The sequence below is a fragment of the Microtus ochrogaster genome, chromosome 8 (assembly GCF_000317375.1).
Source record: "Microtus ochrogaster isolate Prairie Vole_2 chromosome 8, MicOch1.0, whole genome shotgun sequence".
Classification (NCBI taxonomy): domain Eukaryota; kingdom Metazoa; phylum Chordata; class Mammalia; order Rodentia; family Cricetidae; genus Microtus; species Microtus ochrogaster.
In genome coordinates this window covers 74,533,684-74,550,167 of record NC_022015.1, presented here as the reverse complement: position 1 = coordinate 74,550,167, position 16,484 = coordinate 74,533,684, and the positions used below count along the sequence as shown (strand labels likewise).

Genomic DNA, 16,484 nt, shown 5'->3' with positions numbered 1-16,484 from the left:
ACTGAGGGAGGAGGACTGATGGGAGGAGGACCGACACTGAGGGAGGAGGACTGATGGGAGGAGGACCGAGGGGAGGAGGGTTGCATCTTCCTGCAGTGGTCCTGTGCACTCACCTGGAGAGGCTGTGAGGGCCATTACACCATAGTATGAAAAAGCACTTGCTTCAAACTTCATACCTTCTTTCCCAGCTTCTACTTCCACTTTCCCCTGCGGGAAGAAACGGGAGGACTTTCAGTGTGATTTGCACAGAAAACTAGTTCTTCCTGGGTTTATCCAAACTCCACTCCCACAATCCCAAGAAGACAAGCTTTGAGAAATAAAAGGGAGGGTATACTCATTTCAACTAGAAAACTGGACTTGACTGAACGTTGGAAGTAACAATAAAAAGGTCAGTGTCTGTGGGTTCACTTAACGTTGTCCCCATGTCCCCAGCTCTTCGAGCGCCCCCAGTAATACAATTGGCGTGACAAATGCTGGGGAGACTCTTCTGGCTGCCCCAGGAGAAGCCGGAGCTGGGAAGCAGCAGGAGCAGGGTCAGCACACCATGTGTCCATGGAACAGGGGTGTGAACTGGTCCAGGGGCCTGGGCATCTGAGCAGACACCTTGCCAGGCTCTCTGAGGGCACTGCTGGGGAAGCAGCCTGAGAGAGTCTCCCCATCTGAACCAACTCCTCTAAGCATTGGCCTGCTCCAGCCCGAGACCTCTCCTCCCCCATCGCCTCTTCCATCCCTGCAGCCTGAGGGGTGACCACCAGCCCTGAGGTCCCCAGCAGCCTGTTCCAGCCTCAGACTCCCCAGCCAAGGGCCAGGGTATCTTGTTCACATCACCCCATCACCTCCCCCAGGACATTCTGTGCAAGGGGCAAACAGCAAGCTACCACTGCTGAACTAAACTGGGCATGGTGGCACATGCCTGTAATCCCAGGACTTGGGCAGTAAGAGGCAAGAGGATGAGGAGCCCAAAACCATTCTGGACTACATGAGACTATCAAGAGAGTGAGGAAGAGAAGGCAGGCAGGCAGCAGGCTAACACAGCGCTAGGAGGCAGGCACAGCTGGTCCCTCCTACAGCCTGGGGAGGAGGAGCTGGGAAAGCCTCTGAACACCTACACTCCACTTGTGTGAACTCCGGTACCCAGAAGACCTCCTCCTATAGTGCATTTCATTCTGGATTTGGGGAGACCCTCCTTTTGCACCTCACATCTTCAGAACCCCACCTAAGCCTCTCTTCACCTCATGGAAATACTAGCTTGCCTCGTCGCAACCAACTCCTGGTATACGAAAGGAACCTAAAATACAGATCACTTAATTTGTGAGCAAACGGATGGATCTAGAAAAACATCATATTGAGTGAGATATCCCAGACCCAGAAAGACAAATATCATATGTACTCACTCATAAGTGGCTTTTAGACATAAAGCAAAGAAAAACCAGCCTACAATTCATAATCCCAGAGAAACTAGACAACAAAGAGGACCCTAAGGGAGACATACATGGATCTAATCTACATGGGAAGTAGAAAAAGACAAGATATCCTGAGTAAATTGGAAGCATGGGGACCATAGGAAAGGGCAGATGAAGGAAGGGGAGCAGAGAAAAATATATAGCTCGATACAAACTAATAAAAAAAATTAAAAAATATATAGATCACTTTTGTCTGTGTGGTGCTTTCAGCTGTAACCCTCCCCTGTGCATGCCAGGCAGTGCCCCACTGTTCGGCTGCCCTCCCCGCCTTTCAACCTATAATTTTAAAGCAACCTGCAAAGGAGCAAGTATAAAAGTTTCCTAGCCATGCAGCCAGGCCCTCCCTACAAGGAGGTGCTATGAGCCCTGGGGAGCCAGCTCTCATCCTCTGAGCTATGTTCCAGGGGGTAGAAAGCAGCCCAGAAAACTAATTACAGAAGTTTTCAAACAAGCATGCCATGAAGAAGAGACACAATTGTAAGGATTATGGGCAGGCATGGCAGCACATGCCTGAAGGCCTAGCACTCAAGAGGCGGAGGTGGGGAGTTCAAATTCAAGGCCAGCTTGGTAGGTTTGCGCAGAAAATACTGCCAAAAGTGGGAGCTGAGGAGCTGGCTTGGTAGGTAAAAGGCCTGCCAAAGCATGGGGACCCAGGTTTGGATCTCTAGCACCATGTAAGAGACAAGTGCCAACCACATCTCAACCCCTAGCGCTTGGTGGGGATTGACACAAGGGGATCTTTGGAGCTCACTGGCCAGTCATCTTAGCCAATCGATGAGCTCTGGGTTCAGTGCGAAATCCTGCCTCAAAAGACAAGGTGGAAAATAATAACAGAAAATGCCTTTGGCTTCCACAGGCACCACCATGCATGCATGCCTGCATGCTAGGACATGAGCATGCCGCGCACGCGCACACGCACACGCACACACACACACACACACACACACACAAGCAGAATTCCAAGAGACACATTTACTTTCTATTCTACCATGAGGACATGCTTTCTGCAGGAAGCCTAAGGACGGGCAGATCCTGCTGACCCTGGTATAAAGGAAGGGCTAACAGACAGGTAAGGCCACAGAGCTCCTGGGACGAGGCTAAAGCCGCTTTTGCAGAGAAACAGGGTCCAGGAAGACAGCCCCAACCACATTAGTGTGTTCTGCTGAGGAAAGCCACGGAGGGAGGAAGCGGGAGCAAGTCCAGTAGAAGGGTGTGCTTGACTGCCTCAAAGAAGGGTGCCTGGGGGCCGAGCAGAAGAGCTGAGAAAGGAGGACAACTTTCCGCAGCGGGCAACGCTGAGGAGCGGGAAGAAGGTTGAGGGCTCTGTGAAGGGTGGCCCTTCACAGGGAAAGAGAAGGAAGTGATGGCAGGGACAGAGGTGACTTTAGAGAAGGTAAAGCTGGGAGCACCCAGGGGCACAGGCACCATGACAATCTCATCCTGAAGAGCCTCGGTGCGCACAGCGCTGACACACACTACCTTAGGGATGGCCTCTTGACTGAACTGCACAGTCAAACCACAGCCTCCCAGACTTCTTCCACCGTGTGTTCTGGGTTGTTTCATAAACCACACAGTCTGTGTTCTGTGTCTCTGCACGTGGAGTGAGTTCCCACTTTGTGATCAACCATCAGAACCTACCAGAACCATACTGTGGAAACAAGCCCGGGGTCTGCCTCTCAGGAAGGAAGCAGAGGCTGACAACAGAAAAGGATTTTGTCATGGCTGGGAGCTTCACCTGGTAACCTTAGAAGCACAAGGTCCCAAAGGCTGGCTCCAGCTCCCATGCCCAGGCAATCAGTATGAGGGTTTGAACTGGGTGATCAATATGAGGGTTTGAACTGGGTGATCTGTATGAGGTGTGAACTGGGTAATTCTTATGAGGGTGTGAACTGGGTAATCCATGTGAGTTGTGAACTGAGTAATCAGTGTGAGTTGTGAACTGGGTAATCTGTATGAGGGTTTGAACTGGGTGATCTGTATGAGGTGTGAACTGGGTGACCAATATGAGGTATAAACTGGGTAATCCTGGGTAATCCATATGAGGTGAGAACTGGGTGATCAGTGTGAAGGTGTGAACTGGGTGATCAGTATGAGGGTGTGAACTGGGTGATCAGTATGAGGGTGTGAACTGGGTAGGAGATAGAAGCTTTTCAGGTAACTTCAGGAATATGCAAGGTTTGGAGTTTCGCGTTTTGGCTGTTTGAGAGCAATGGCCCCAGATCTAGAAACTGTTTTCTGGTCTCCAAAATACGCCCACAAAGGCACAAGGTCAGGTCTTCTGACTAATTAAGGGTGGATACAGAGAGATTCCACACCCACACCCAAGGCCACAGCCATCCCCTACATCCTTCTGGGCAGGCACCAGGTGGGGTAGAGCATACTGCCGACTCTCCTCTCAGCTGCCGGAGTCTTAACCTTCGTGGACACACGAGGCAGTGCCTCCCACGTCGATGACTCCGAGAACTGGCAGCAGGTAAGAGCCAGCGCATTCTTTATCTCATCTCCTACTACTGCCATCATTTCAGAGAAGACCGCTTATTTTACCTGTCCCTCCAATTTAGAAAATGTGGTTTCAACAAACATTCCTTCAGACTAAACATGAATTGCTCTGTGAAAATGTCCTACAACCATTCTCGTCTCCTACTGGTGACAGTGTTACAGCCATGCTCAGAGCCACTTACAAAATGACAACAGATTAAAAAGTCTGACAGAAAGTGGAGGAGGGGGGTGGAGCATGATTAAAATACAGGGCATACACTGAAATTCCCAACAAACAAACAAACACAGAATAAAGACAATAGGGCTGGAAAGATGGCTCAGCAGGCAAAGGTGGCTGTGGCCAAGCCTGACCGCTCAAGTTTGAGCCCTAGGATCCACATGATGGGGATGAGACCAGCCCTGCAGGCTATCTTCTGACCCCACACAGTTTTGGCAGGAAAGAAAAATAGTGCCCATATTACAGAAAGTAACACATGAAGCCTGGTGGTGGTGGTGCATGCCTTTAATCCCAGCACTCGGGAGGCAGAGGCAGGTGGATCTCTGTGAGTTCGAGGCCAGCCTAGACTACAGAGTGAGTTCCAGGACAGTCAGGGCTACACAGAGAAACCCTGTCTTGAAAAGCAAACAAACAGAAGGAAAATAATAAGCGAGAATGAAATCACAATAGCGGGCTAGACAGATAGTGAGCAGTTTGGAGCACTGGCTGCTCGTGCAGAGGACCCATTGGTTGCCAGCACCCACAAGGCGGCTCATAATCACTCAACTCCAGTTCAGGGGCATCTGATGCCCTCTTCTGACTGCTGAGGGCACCAGGTACACCACACTGCACAGAAATAATGCAAGAAAATGCTCAAATACATAAAATAATAAAATAAACCTAAAAATATTGAAATCACAGCATATTCATGGTTCCTTACAGCCCCAGCATTCTATAGTTCTCCATTTGCTAGTGTAAACCTGTCCCGCTCAGGCCCCCCTTCCCCTCCAGTCCCCACCCCAGACCTCCCTTTCCCCTGTACCCTCCCCAGGCTGCCCTCCTACCCAGCCCCTCCCTCGACCCCACCCCTGCCCAGGCTGATCCCCCCTGCCCAGGCCGTCCCCCGCCCATGCCCCCCCATCCTCCCAACCCCCCCCTCCACCCCCACCCAGGCCCCTTCCACAGAGGAACATTTATCTGACAGGCAGGGTTAGCGACACCCAGGGACACCTGTCATTTAAGTGTCAGTAGTTTCAGAAAGATCATTTGAAATAACTGCAGCAGTGTGAATGAGATGAGAGCCATCCCTACAGGGAAACGGCTTGGGATCAATAGGTGTCTTTGCACATAACTTTTCCATACAGGAAAGGATCTACATTATTGATTTTACTTTTAAAATATTCAGAAGCTTGTTCTCAAAAAGTAAAAAAAGAAAAAAAAATCAGGACAGGACATGATGGACTCCATGCTTTCTCAGAGTTTAAGCAGATAGGTCGGGAAGGAGGCCTAGCCAGATATGGTGGGACACCACTATAATCCCAATACTCTAGGAGGTAGAGACAGCAAGACTACAAGTTCAAGGCCAGCCAGGGCTACATACAAGACCCTGTCTAAAAATAATTCTTACTAGTTTTTTTTTTAATTTATTTATTTATTAAGGATTTCTGCCTCCTCCCCGCCACCGCCTCCCATTTCCCTCCCCCTCCCCCGATCAAGTCCCTCTCCCTCATCAGCTCGAAGAGCAATCAGGGTTCCCTGACCTGTGGGAAGTCCAAGGACCGCCCACCTCCATCCAGGTTTAGTAAGTTGAGCATCCAAACTGCCTAGGCTCCCCCAAAGCCAGTATGTGCAGTAGGATCAAAACCCATTGCCCTTGTTCTTGAGTTCTCAGTAGTCCTCTTTGTCTGCTATGTAAGTCCGGTTTTATCCCATGCTTTTTCAGACCCAGGCTAGCTGGTCTTGGTGAATTCCCGAAAGATCATTACCATTGTCTCAGTGTGTGGGTGTACCCCTCGCGGTCCTGAGTTCCTTGTTCATGCTCCCTCTCCCTCTGCTCCTGATTTGGACCTTGAGAAAGGCTCTGGAAGGAGGCATAGTAGTGCCAAGCAAGGATGGCTGCTGAGAAAGAACTCAGGCACAGGGTCCCCACCCTTCCTCTGGATGATGTGCTAGCTGACGTCTTTCTAAGAGCCTACGCATGCTAGTCAGCTCCCGCCTCCAGCTTCATAGTCAGAAGCCATGCTATCTCAGTCCATATGGCCCAGTAAGCCACAGAGTAGATAACCTTGGGTGGTTAGTGGCCGACTGAGGCAGACCAAAGACTTCCCTCACACTGGCCAGCACCCACGGGCCCGTTCATTCTCAGGCTAGGTTCTGGCTACGCTTGTTCGTTTTAGGTTGCCATCACAACACACCCAGTGGGGCTTGTCATCAGAAAGGACATAGTTCAGTTGGTAGGGTGCTTGCCTGACATGTACAAAGATTCTCATAAAGCCTGGCACGCTTCTGCAAACCCAGCACTCAGGAGAAGTAGGCAGTTCATGGTCATACTCAACTATGTAACATGCTTAAGGCCAGCCTGGGCTGTATGAGATCTTGTGAATGAAAAACAAGGTGTGTGTGTGGGGGGGGGGGCGGGATGGAAAGACAGTAAGGGTAACTGGATGCCAAGAGCACAAACATGGGGGTGGTTCTTGGCCATGCCACTCAGAAATGCCTGTGCTCCATGTGGGACTCTGGAGCATGCATGCTCGCTAGGCATGGTTTCCTATGTGGCGGCTGCACACAGAAGCCTGGGGCTCTGCAAGTTCACTTCAGAATGTATACTTTTAAAAAACTGGTGGCCAGATATTAATTGTACACATTTTCATCCTCTGGTGGACCCTTTGCCTGGTGCTTACATCATACTGGAGCCAAGCGGCAGTGGCTAGGCCTGGCTTCTGCACCAGTGGGAGCTTGTCAGAAACCAAGACCATCAGGATCTGCATTTACCAAGACCCTGCATGCTTCCGGAGCAGGACAGAATGGAAGGCAGTGACCTCACAGAGACAGGTCAGGCATGCCCATTGCAGATTAAACAGCAGTGCTACCATGAGAATATTCAGGGTCGCACAGCTGCAGCCTGTCACAGAGGTCACAGAGGTCAGTCACCCAGGATCAGAGGCTCAGGTGTGCTTAAGGCAGAGCAGGCCTTTACTATACTGGACAAGTGGGGCTAATCACATGCTTAGTTTTAAATACTAATCTGAAAGAGTAAACCTATTTTAGGGCAAAAATTATCTTTGAAATCTGTACCAGAAGTTTTTAAAAGTAGGACTGGAGCAGCTGAAAAAGAAAAAAGGAGAAGAGAGAGCATGAATTTGCAGATGAAATGAGCAACAAGAGTAAGAAAGTTCCTGTCCACTATGCCCCCAGAGACAGGGCTGGGAAGGGCAGGGCACTCTTCTCATTGGCTCATTAAATCTGCTACTCCTCAGAGGGCCAGCAGCACCACAAAGACAGTGATCTGGCTCCTCTTGCCTTTGAGCAGGAAAGCCATGTCCAGCAGTTACAATGACTGTTCACACACAATCAACTTGTTAGATTTATTCTGTTGTCTGTAGGCACACCACATGCACGTCTACGGAGGCCAGAAGAAGGCATTGGATCCCCTGAAACTGGGGCTGCCATGTGGGTGCTAGGAACCAAATCTGGGTTCTCTGTAAGAGCAACCAGTGCTCTAAATGCTGAGCCGTCTCTCCAGCTTGACAGTTGTTTATGCTTCTTTACTACATAATGCTCCCTTGTGTTATCAACTCAGACCTGGCCATCTCTTGACATGTGAGCGATTTCTACCATTTTACAACGGATTTGCTGTTTGTTTTCATGGACAGTACTGTAAACGGCTTTTATGAGACTGTCAGTTTAGGGACTACACTCTATTTATAAGCCCCTTTTCTGTTTGTAATTTATTTTTTATTTTAAAAATTACATTATTTTCCGGGCAGTGGTGGTGGAGGCCTTCAATCCTAGCCTGCAGGAGACCGAGGCAGGCGGATCTCTGAGTTTGAGGTTAACTTGGTCTATGGAGCGAGTTTCAGGACAGCCAGGGTTACACAGAGAAACCCTGCCTTGGAAAACAAAACAAATTATATTATTTATGAATTTACTTGGGGAAAATGCTTCCTGTCATATGTAAAAGCAAACAAAACTACAATGTGAACAGAGGAGAATGGGGGAGGAGGCCAGCGGGCTGAGAAGAGGCCAGCGAGCGCTCCCTGAAGATGGAAACAGCCGAAACACGGACATTCACAAGCAGGAATGCCGTGAGGTCCGTCACTCTGGACACATATGGTTGAGATGGCAATTTGGGTTTGGTTTTGGTTTTGGTATTTTGAGAGAGGGTTTCTCTGTAGCTTTGGATCCTGTCCTGGAACCAGGCTGGCCTTGAACTCAAAGAAATCAGCCTGCCTCTGCCTCCTGAGTGCTGGGCTTAAAGGCGTAAGCCACCGCCGCCTGGCTTGAGATAACAATTTGTAACAAAGAATAAATAGAGAATCTGGGAAAGTGGCTCAGAAAGTCCAGAAGGCATATGGACCTGGATTTGACCCCCAACCCCAACAGAGGCCAGGTGCAGCTATACATATCTGTAACCTGCAAGGTGTGAGACAATACAGTGGTGGATTCCCAGAGCTCTGTGTGTAAGTTTCTGTGGAAGAACAGTGAAATTTCATTTTCTTCTACACAAACTAGAATATATTATATTCAACGATCTTTTCAATTGTGTATTTATTACATAATTATATACATAAAAGTATATAATGCTACTTCAAATTGGAAACTAAAAGTTTAATTACATATTTCAAAGACTTTTTTCTTTTTTAAAAAGGCAAGAGCTCAGGGGTTGGGAATTTAGCTCAGTGGTAGAGCGCTTGCCTAGCAAGCACAAGGCCCTGGGTTCAGTCCTCAGCTTCAGGAAAAAAAAAAAAAGACAAAAAGGCAGCGGCTCACACAATTCAGGCTGGCCTCAAACTCAATATGTGGCCAAGGGTGACCTAGGACTTCTGATCCTCCTGCCTCTACTTCTTTAATGCGGGGATTATAGGAGTGCACTGCACACTCTCCTAAGCAGTGCTGGGGTCAAACCTGGTGCTTTAGCATGAAGGTGGGCATCCTACCAATGGGTGCATCCTAGTACACCACTGTGCAGTATTTTATTCCTAATTTCATCATTATCTACCTAGGTAGTTTTATGAAACTGGACTTTATTTACTGTACTACACACGAGGACCCAGTATATATTATTGCACTATAAGCTAGGACACAGTATATATTACTGCACTATACGCTAGCACACAGTATATATTACTGTACTATACACTAGCACACAGTATATATTACTGCACTATATGCTAGCACACAGAATGTATTACTGTACTATACGCTACGACATAGTATATATTACTCTAATATACACTAGCACCACAGTATATATTATTGCACTATATGCTAGCACACAGTATATATTACTGCACTATACACTAGCACACAGTATATATTACTGTGATATATGACCCCTTTTATGAATCACGTATCAATTGTGGTGATTCATGTCTATATTCCCAATACTTGGGTGGAAAAGACAGGAGGGTCAAGAGTTCAAGGTCATTCTTGCCTATATAGCAAGTATGAGGCCAGCCTGACAGTACACAATATCCTGCCCCAGAAAAGCTAAACTAACCCTCCAAAAAGAATATTTCTCTAGCTTTTATGTTTGGTTATCTCTAAGTCTTAATTTTGTTTTACAGGTTATATAATTTTAAATTACTGTCTCAGCGTTCTTGGTGTGCTGGTGGAAAAACACTGGCATCATAATTACGTGTCTTGGAGACCCAAAAAGTGGCCCAGAGGTAAAGTCACCTGCCATCACACCTGAGGGCTATCATGGGATTTTGAAACCAACAAGGTGGAAGAGAACAGGACCCCCCCCCCCCCCACACACACACAGGCCATCCTCTGACGTCTACATGCTCACCATGGCATGCACGCATGTACGGTTGTGCAAGCAGATGTGTGCTTACGGAGGCTAGAGAACAACCTTAGTTGGCAGTGTTCTTTAAGCTATGTCCCTCTGTGTGTTTTAGACGGGTCTCTCATTGTCCTGGGGCTCACGGATTAGGCTGGGCTGACTGGTCAAAGTGCCCTAGGGACCCAGCAGGTGCCCCCCCCCCCCGCCCTGGTGCTGGGATTACACATGCACCGCCATGTGCTCAACCCTGTACTTGGGTTCTGGGGAGGAACTCAGGTCCTCACTCGCTAGGCAAGCACTCCACCACGTTTCTACCTTTAGATGCGTGCTACTAGAAGTTATTTAAGACAAGTAGAGCCGACACAGAGTTCATTGTGACTTATTGTGCTCCTACTGCCCTTATCATCTCATTTAATAAAATTCATTAACATTTTAAAAGTCTACTTTTTAAAACAAAACTTCAAGTTTTGCTTTTATTCATACATAGTTTATATTTTGTTTATAATATGTGACAAATATTCTTTCAGTTAGGCTCACTTAAATCATTTCTTTGAATAAACTTAATTTTATTTAATATGAGATTTAAAGTAAAAGATTTAAATGACGGGCAAGGGAGACAGGTCAGCTGGTAGCGCGCTTGCCAAGGATGCACAGCCCTGGGTGTGGCTTCAGCCACGCAAACCAGGTGTGGTGGCACAAACATATGATCCCAGGACTGTGGATGTAAAGATCAGAAGTTCAAGCTCAGGGAAGACAACTTTGAAGGTTGAACACTTGCTGCCCAACCATGAAAACCACAGAAACCCACCCCAATACCAGCTGGGTGTGGCGGCCCACCTCTACCTCCAGCTTCAGAAGGCAGACACAGAGCCAGCTGGCCAGCGAGACTAGGCTAGCCATATGTGCAAGAGCCCCTGCTGCAGTGGCTAAGAAGAACATAGGATTCCCAACATGAACTTGGGCCTCTGCAAGCACGTTCATATGTGTGCACAGGCAAGCACACATGCAAAAAATGTGCATACCATACACACGTGGAAAAAGGCCAAGGTCACCTTCGGTTACGTAGGAAGCTTGAAGTCAGCCTAGGCTACACAGAGACTGTTCCAAATAATATTAAAATGATGTGCTTCTATAGTGTAATTCTAGCTTCCAAATCGGTTACTTGAGAAGTTTTCCTAGAATTGCAGAAGGAAATTCTGCTGCACCCAGGCAGGCAGTACTGCCTTCCTCTGACTGCATGAAATGCAGACAGCATGCTCCATAAGCTGGCATGAGTTGTGCTGGGGTGGCAGCATTTTAGGGTGGAATGTACTTGGCAAAAGATGACGGCTATACCAGATTGACCGAGGGTGGCATGGTATTTTGTCCTGTTATTCTCTGGTACCTCGGATAATTGTTTGCAAGAACATGGCTTTTGCCAACATCTGCAACTTAAGTACCTCCATAGGCCTGTTCATCAACCACACATGCCACTTATAAAACCCATGACATCAGCTCAAAAAACAAGCTACAGTGTATAACATGCAGAGGTATTCAGACACAGGTAGATGTGTCTAAATGGCCTATCAAACATGGACCAAATGATTTCCTTATACATACAAAGGGAGGATAGTTTCTTCTTCAAAAAATGTTAATTTATCTATTTGTTTGAGACAAGTTGGCCCTCGGGATGAGCTTTATCCTGATCCTCCTTGCCCCATCTCCCTGCTGCTGACAGGACACAGCACCATGCCTGGCTTCTGTGCTGTTGGGGATTGAATTCAGGGGCTTGGACACTCTGGTCACTGAGTCACATCCCAGCTCCTCCATAAAACTTTTAAAAGATGTATTTGTCATATATATATATATATATATGAATGCTTTGTCTCCATGTATTGCATGCACCAAATGCACACCTGAGCCCGAAGAGATCAGAAGAAGGCATTGATTCCCCAGGGACTGGAATTACAAATGTTTGGGAGCCACCATGTGAGCGCTGGGAACTGAAGCCAGGTCCTCTGCGAAAGCAGCAAGTACTCTAAACCACTGAGCCATCCCTCCAGCCCCCAAATTCCTATAAAGCTTGTTTTAATAATTCATGGTTTGGGGCTTATGAGATGACCCTGTAAAGGCACCTGCTGAGCAAGTCTGGTGGCCAGAGTCCTTGACCTCTTGTAAAAGTGGAAGGAGAAGCAAACTCCTAAGTTATCTTTGGCCAAGGGGTGGTGGCTCACATCTTTAATCCCAGCACTAGAGAGGCAGAGGCAAGTGGATCTCTGTGAGTTCAAAGCCAGCCTGGTCTACAAGAGCTAGTTCCAGGACAGGCTCCAAAGGTACAGAGAAAGCCTGTCTTGAAAACAAAACAAGTTGTATTTGACCTCCACATGTGCATCCCTCATCACTAACACACATCAAGACAATTTTTTTTTTTTTTTTAGGAGGCACTGAGACAGAGTTTTTCTGTTACAGCCTTGGCTGTCCTGGAATGCTCTCTGTAGACCAGGCTGGCCTTGAACTCAGAGATACCCCTGCCTCTGCCTTCTGAGTGCTGGGATTAGAAGCATATGCCACCACCACCTGGCAACAATTTTCTTTTTAAGAACTGATACAAAATTTTAAAAAATCTTTTAAGAAATTCTAATTGGACCTGGAAAGATTGCTCAGTGGTTAGGGGCAGGCACTGCTCTTTCTGAGGACCCGAGTGCAGTCCCCAGCTCCCTGATCCACAGCTCACAACCACCAGTAACTCCAGCTCAGGGATTCAACACTCTCGCTGCTCTCACAGGAGACCTGGATTCAGTTCCCAGCTCCCGCATGGTAGCTCACAAGCCCTGCAATCAGTTTCAGATCTGATGCCCTCTTCTGACTTCTGTAGACGTCAGGCACACATGTGGTCCACAATATACATGCAGGCAAAACACTGGCACAAAACAAAAACCAATCTTTAAAAAGGTGTCTGAGACAGCCTATGAGGCAGTGGCTGTAGGAAGATATCCCAGGAGTCTCTCTTCCTGTCACTCCTTCTAGACACTAGCAGAATCACATGATCACACCTGTCTGAGTTCCTGATACCTACGCCGTAGGAAGCAACTTTCTTTGGTCACTTTAATAACTGGGGTCTTGCTGAGCTCATGTACATTTTAGGGCCTGCCAAGTACTGACTATCCTCTTCTGATACCTCATAAGGTGAAGCATCTACGGAAACTGTTAGTGTCCTGGTACAGAGCGAGCCTAGACTTCCTGGAAAAGCGACTTGCTCTCAAAGAGGCGCAAAAGCCCACAAATCTAGGGTTTACTCAGGGGAGCCCAAGGCAGTGCCTGCTATAGGCAACTGTGCTATCACAAGTCCTCAGAGAGGGCCGGGAACAATGGCCTCCCCACATTTGGGGTTGTGTCACATTAGTGAGAAGGCATTGGTCACTGTTAATTTCCACTACTTTAGGGGACCATCGTTATTACAGAAGCTCCTAGCAAACAGTCCGGGCAGTAACCGGCAACATAAAGAACAAACGGGTGAGGTTTGTGGTGTTGCCACGACAGGTACTAAGATATGGCGACAACAGAAGACAGCCTATGGGGTCTTGGTCACTGTAAAAGATCAAGTCCTAATAAGAGGATAGGGAGAGAGCTCAGGGAACCAGCACAGCACATCTCAAACGCCCGCCAGGACCTGGACAGGGACAGGCACATCACCAACACTCCTAAAGTCAGTAGCGGCATTCCTCACCTGACTCATGTATTAGACATGAAATGAGTGCACAACCTCACATTAGAATCATCACCCAGCAATGTAAGCGGATCAAATGCCCCCTTATAAACACACATATGTAAGCTAAGTGGGCACCCCCCTTGCTACACCAGGCCTCCTCAGAGCAGAACGGATGGGGATTCAGAGAGGGCGAGTAAGCACAGGCGACTCCTGACCTGCAGGATAAGGACGAAGTAGTCTACAGGTTTGTTGCGCTGGTAGAGGTAGCACTCAGGGCTTTTCTTGTTCTTCTCATCATACTTCAGCTCCTGGATGACATTGGGGTGCTTTAGCAGCCTTAGGAGGATCTTCTCTGACATCTGGGATGGGCTAAACGCTTCTACTTCTATAGACATAAACACAACTTGACATTACACTTCAAAGAAGGGCAGTTGAGGTGCTCAGATCGGAAGAACACTTGGAGACAACGATACAACACAGATGAACCAGACTTCCATTTGGTGATCCACTGGGGTCAGGTTACCTGGGAGAAATTACAGCAGTGGCATACTCATGTCTGGCCCTTTTAATCTTTCTTTTCTAACCTGCCATTGGCTTCTGTCTCGTATGAGTGCCCTATATCTCTGATTGATGGGAATGGGATTCAGTCATCAGCAGACTCCCTCGAGAGCCAGGACACCCTTAAACACAAACCACAACAGCCTGACTGTTCGCCAACAGCCAAGGGAGGAACCACGGTCAGGAAGCATTGAGGGTGGGGCGGGGTTAGTGCCAATGCACAGACCTGGGTCCCACCTCCTGCTCTCCCACACGCTCTCCTGAGAATTTCAGGGACCGCCAGGAGAGAATCAGAATAAAAGCAAGGCCGTGCACACATCAACATGCACTCCGACTGGCCAACAGAGAAGGGAACGGTGGTCGGTACTGACAAAGACAGTTACTTCATTTAAAACAACAAAAAACTCAAAGCGGCTGACTCCAGGGTGCGAACATAAATGTGGACTTCGTGGTCTCTCAGAGGCAGAGTAGGGTAACACAGAGTTTTAAGTGTGGTTCTTCCACAATGAACAACAACAGTACCAGAATAGGAAGAGAATTATAGCAAAATATTGTTTAACTTATTTTTTGAATTAGATGCTATAAACAAAAGCTACAAATTCTGGATTCACGTTTGTGACTTTTTCATAGTTAAGACAGTACATTGCAGGGAATTTGGAAAATACAGAAAAATAAAGAAAATAAAAGTCCTCTGTAAGTTGACTGCTTAGATAGCCATTCCGAGCAATTTGGTGAGTATTTCTTTCTAGTGCTTTGCCTAGGCACATGTGCCTGCATACGTATGTGTACAGAGCCATAAGTGTGGTCATGGCAGACACATACTCCAGTATCTAGGGGGTTTCTACTAAACAGGAAGTCATGGACACTTTCCATGTGTCTGACAGTGGGTGACATCCTGCCACGTGTGGCTGCTGACCTTTTAGGGCACTTGTATAAACACTGCACGTGATTGAAACTTACTGGCCCATCTTGGAAACAGATGTCTTCTGTAAGCCTCTGGGAGCTTCCAGATTTTTCTCACATTTCCTTGGCCAACAGAGTTCACCCTTCACCTTAGAGGGCCATTTAGGGATGTGAGAGAATTAGTCTCTTAGGTCTTTCAACCTTGACCACTTGGAAGCAGTCAGTGCTGGCTGGACGGTGGCTTTAACCATGTGAACACTTGCCTCTGGATGGGGCCCAATTAACAATCTGACTTGAAGAAGCCACCAAGACATTCAGGCCAAGCTCGTAAAATCTTTCATTTCATCAAAATGGTAAAAGATAAGGATTTAATTCTGCATGTCTGTTTTCTTCTTTGAGTCTTAGCGCCTGCGTTACCACTGGTGTCCAACTGTTCTTCCAAGGCAAGCTGAAGAGAGAATTACTCAACTGTCCAATCAAACAAGGTGGCGCCTGGTTTGCACTGTCAGCCTACTCCGCCAGCGGGCTCGCGCGTGGGGCTGAGCTGGCGGGAGATCACCTGGCCTACCATACACATGCAGTGTGGCACTAACATTCATCCTTACCTTTCAGACCAATTTTAAGTTACTGGTCCACCCCTGGCAAATGTCTCAGAGGGTTCATGCCGACACTGAACACAGGAGAGGAGAGAATTTAAAGAGAACAAAACAAAACAGAACAAAAACAAAAACAAAAAAACAAAACACAAAGTGGCATTACTTGTCACCCCATTTCCCAGCCCCCACCCCCAGCCCCCCAGTCAGCTTGGTGAGGAAGGCTCCAGGGCCTGCAGATCTCACACTGTGATAAGCGCACTTGCCTGTTGCTAGGAAACGGTGCATGGCCAGGAGAAGCTGCGGTGATATTTTAACCTTCATCTCACTGTCCGTCTGCTTAAAGGCAGAGAAATCTTGCTTTCTTTCACGGTGGGCCACTTTCTTTTTCGTTCTGTTGTCAGCTGAGAGGGGAATGAGGAAAGGAAAAAACAAAATTAGGGCTCTCTCTCGACGAAAGACACAAAACACACTGTTTTGATCTCTCCAGGGACCAGCGACTGGGCAGAGAGCACAGCCCTGGGTCAGCAATGTCACAGCAGGAGACGGGACAGCCTCAGAGAGCACCCACAAGACACGACTGAGCAGACAGGACGAACCCCACAAGCAGCACACAGAATCACACAGCAGCAGACTGGCCTCAGATGCTACCAAAACCACTCCAGGGGAAGAACTGCCACAGGCTACACCTGAGGGAAGCTGTCTGTGCTCCTCACAGAGGGCCTCTCGGGCTCCTCACGGAGGGCCTCTCGGGCTCCTCACAGAGGGCCGGCCTCTCGGGCTCCTCACGGAGGGC

General features: G+C 47.9%; 1 protein-coding gene across 2 annotated transcripts in view; it reads right to left on the bottom strand.

Annotated features, from left to right (window-relative positions):
* Cnnm2 (cyclin and CBS domain divalent metal cation transport mediator 2) overlaps positions 1 to 16,484 on the bottom strand; it is a 138,021-nt gene that overhangs the window by 18,826 nt on the left and 102,711 nt on the right. Inside the window, exons 3-5 of one of the 2 annotated variants that reach the window (XM_005352420.2) lie at positions 15,955 to 16,092; positions 13,850 to 14,019; positions 114 to 207 (exon numbers count right to left, since the gene is read on the bottom strand). In XM_005352420.2, coding sequence (XP_005352477.1) covers positions 114 to 207; positions 13,850 to 14,019; positions 15,955 to 16,092 — 402 coding nt within the window. Of the gene's footprint in view, positions 1 to 113; positions 208 to 13,849; positions 14,020 to 15,708; positions 15,766 to 15,954; positions 16,093 to 16,484 lie in introns of those variants that run through there. The other variant, XM_026781744.1, reaches the window with a different exon arrangement.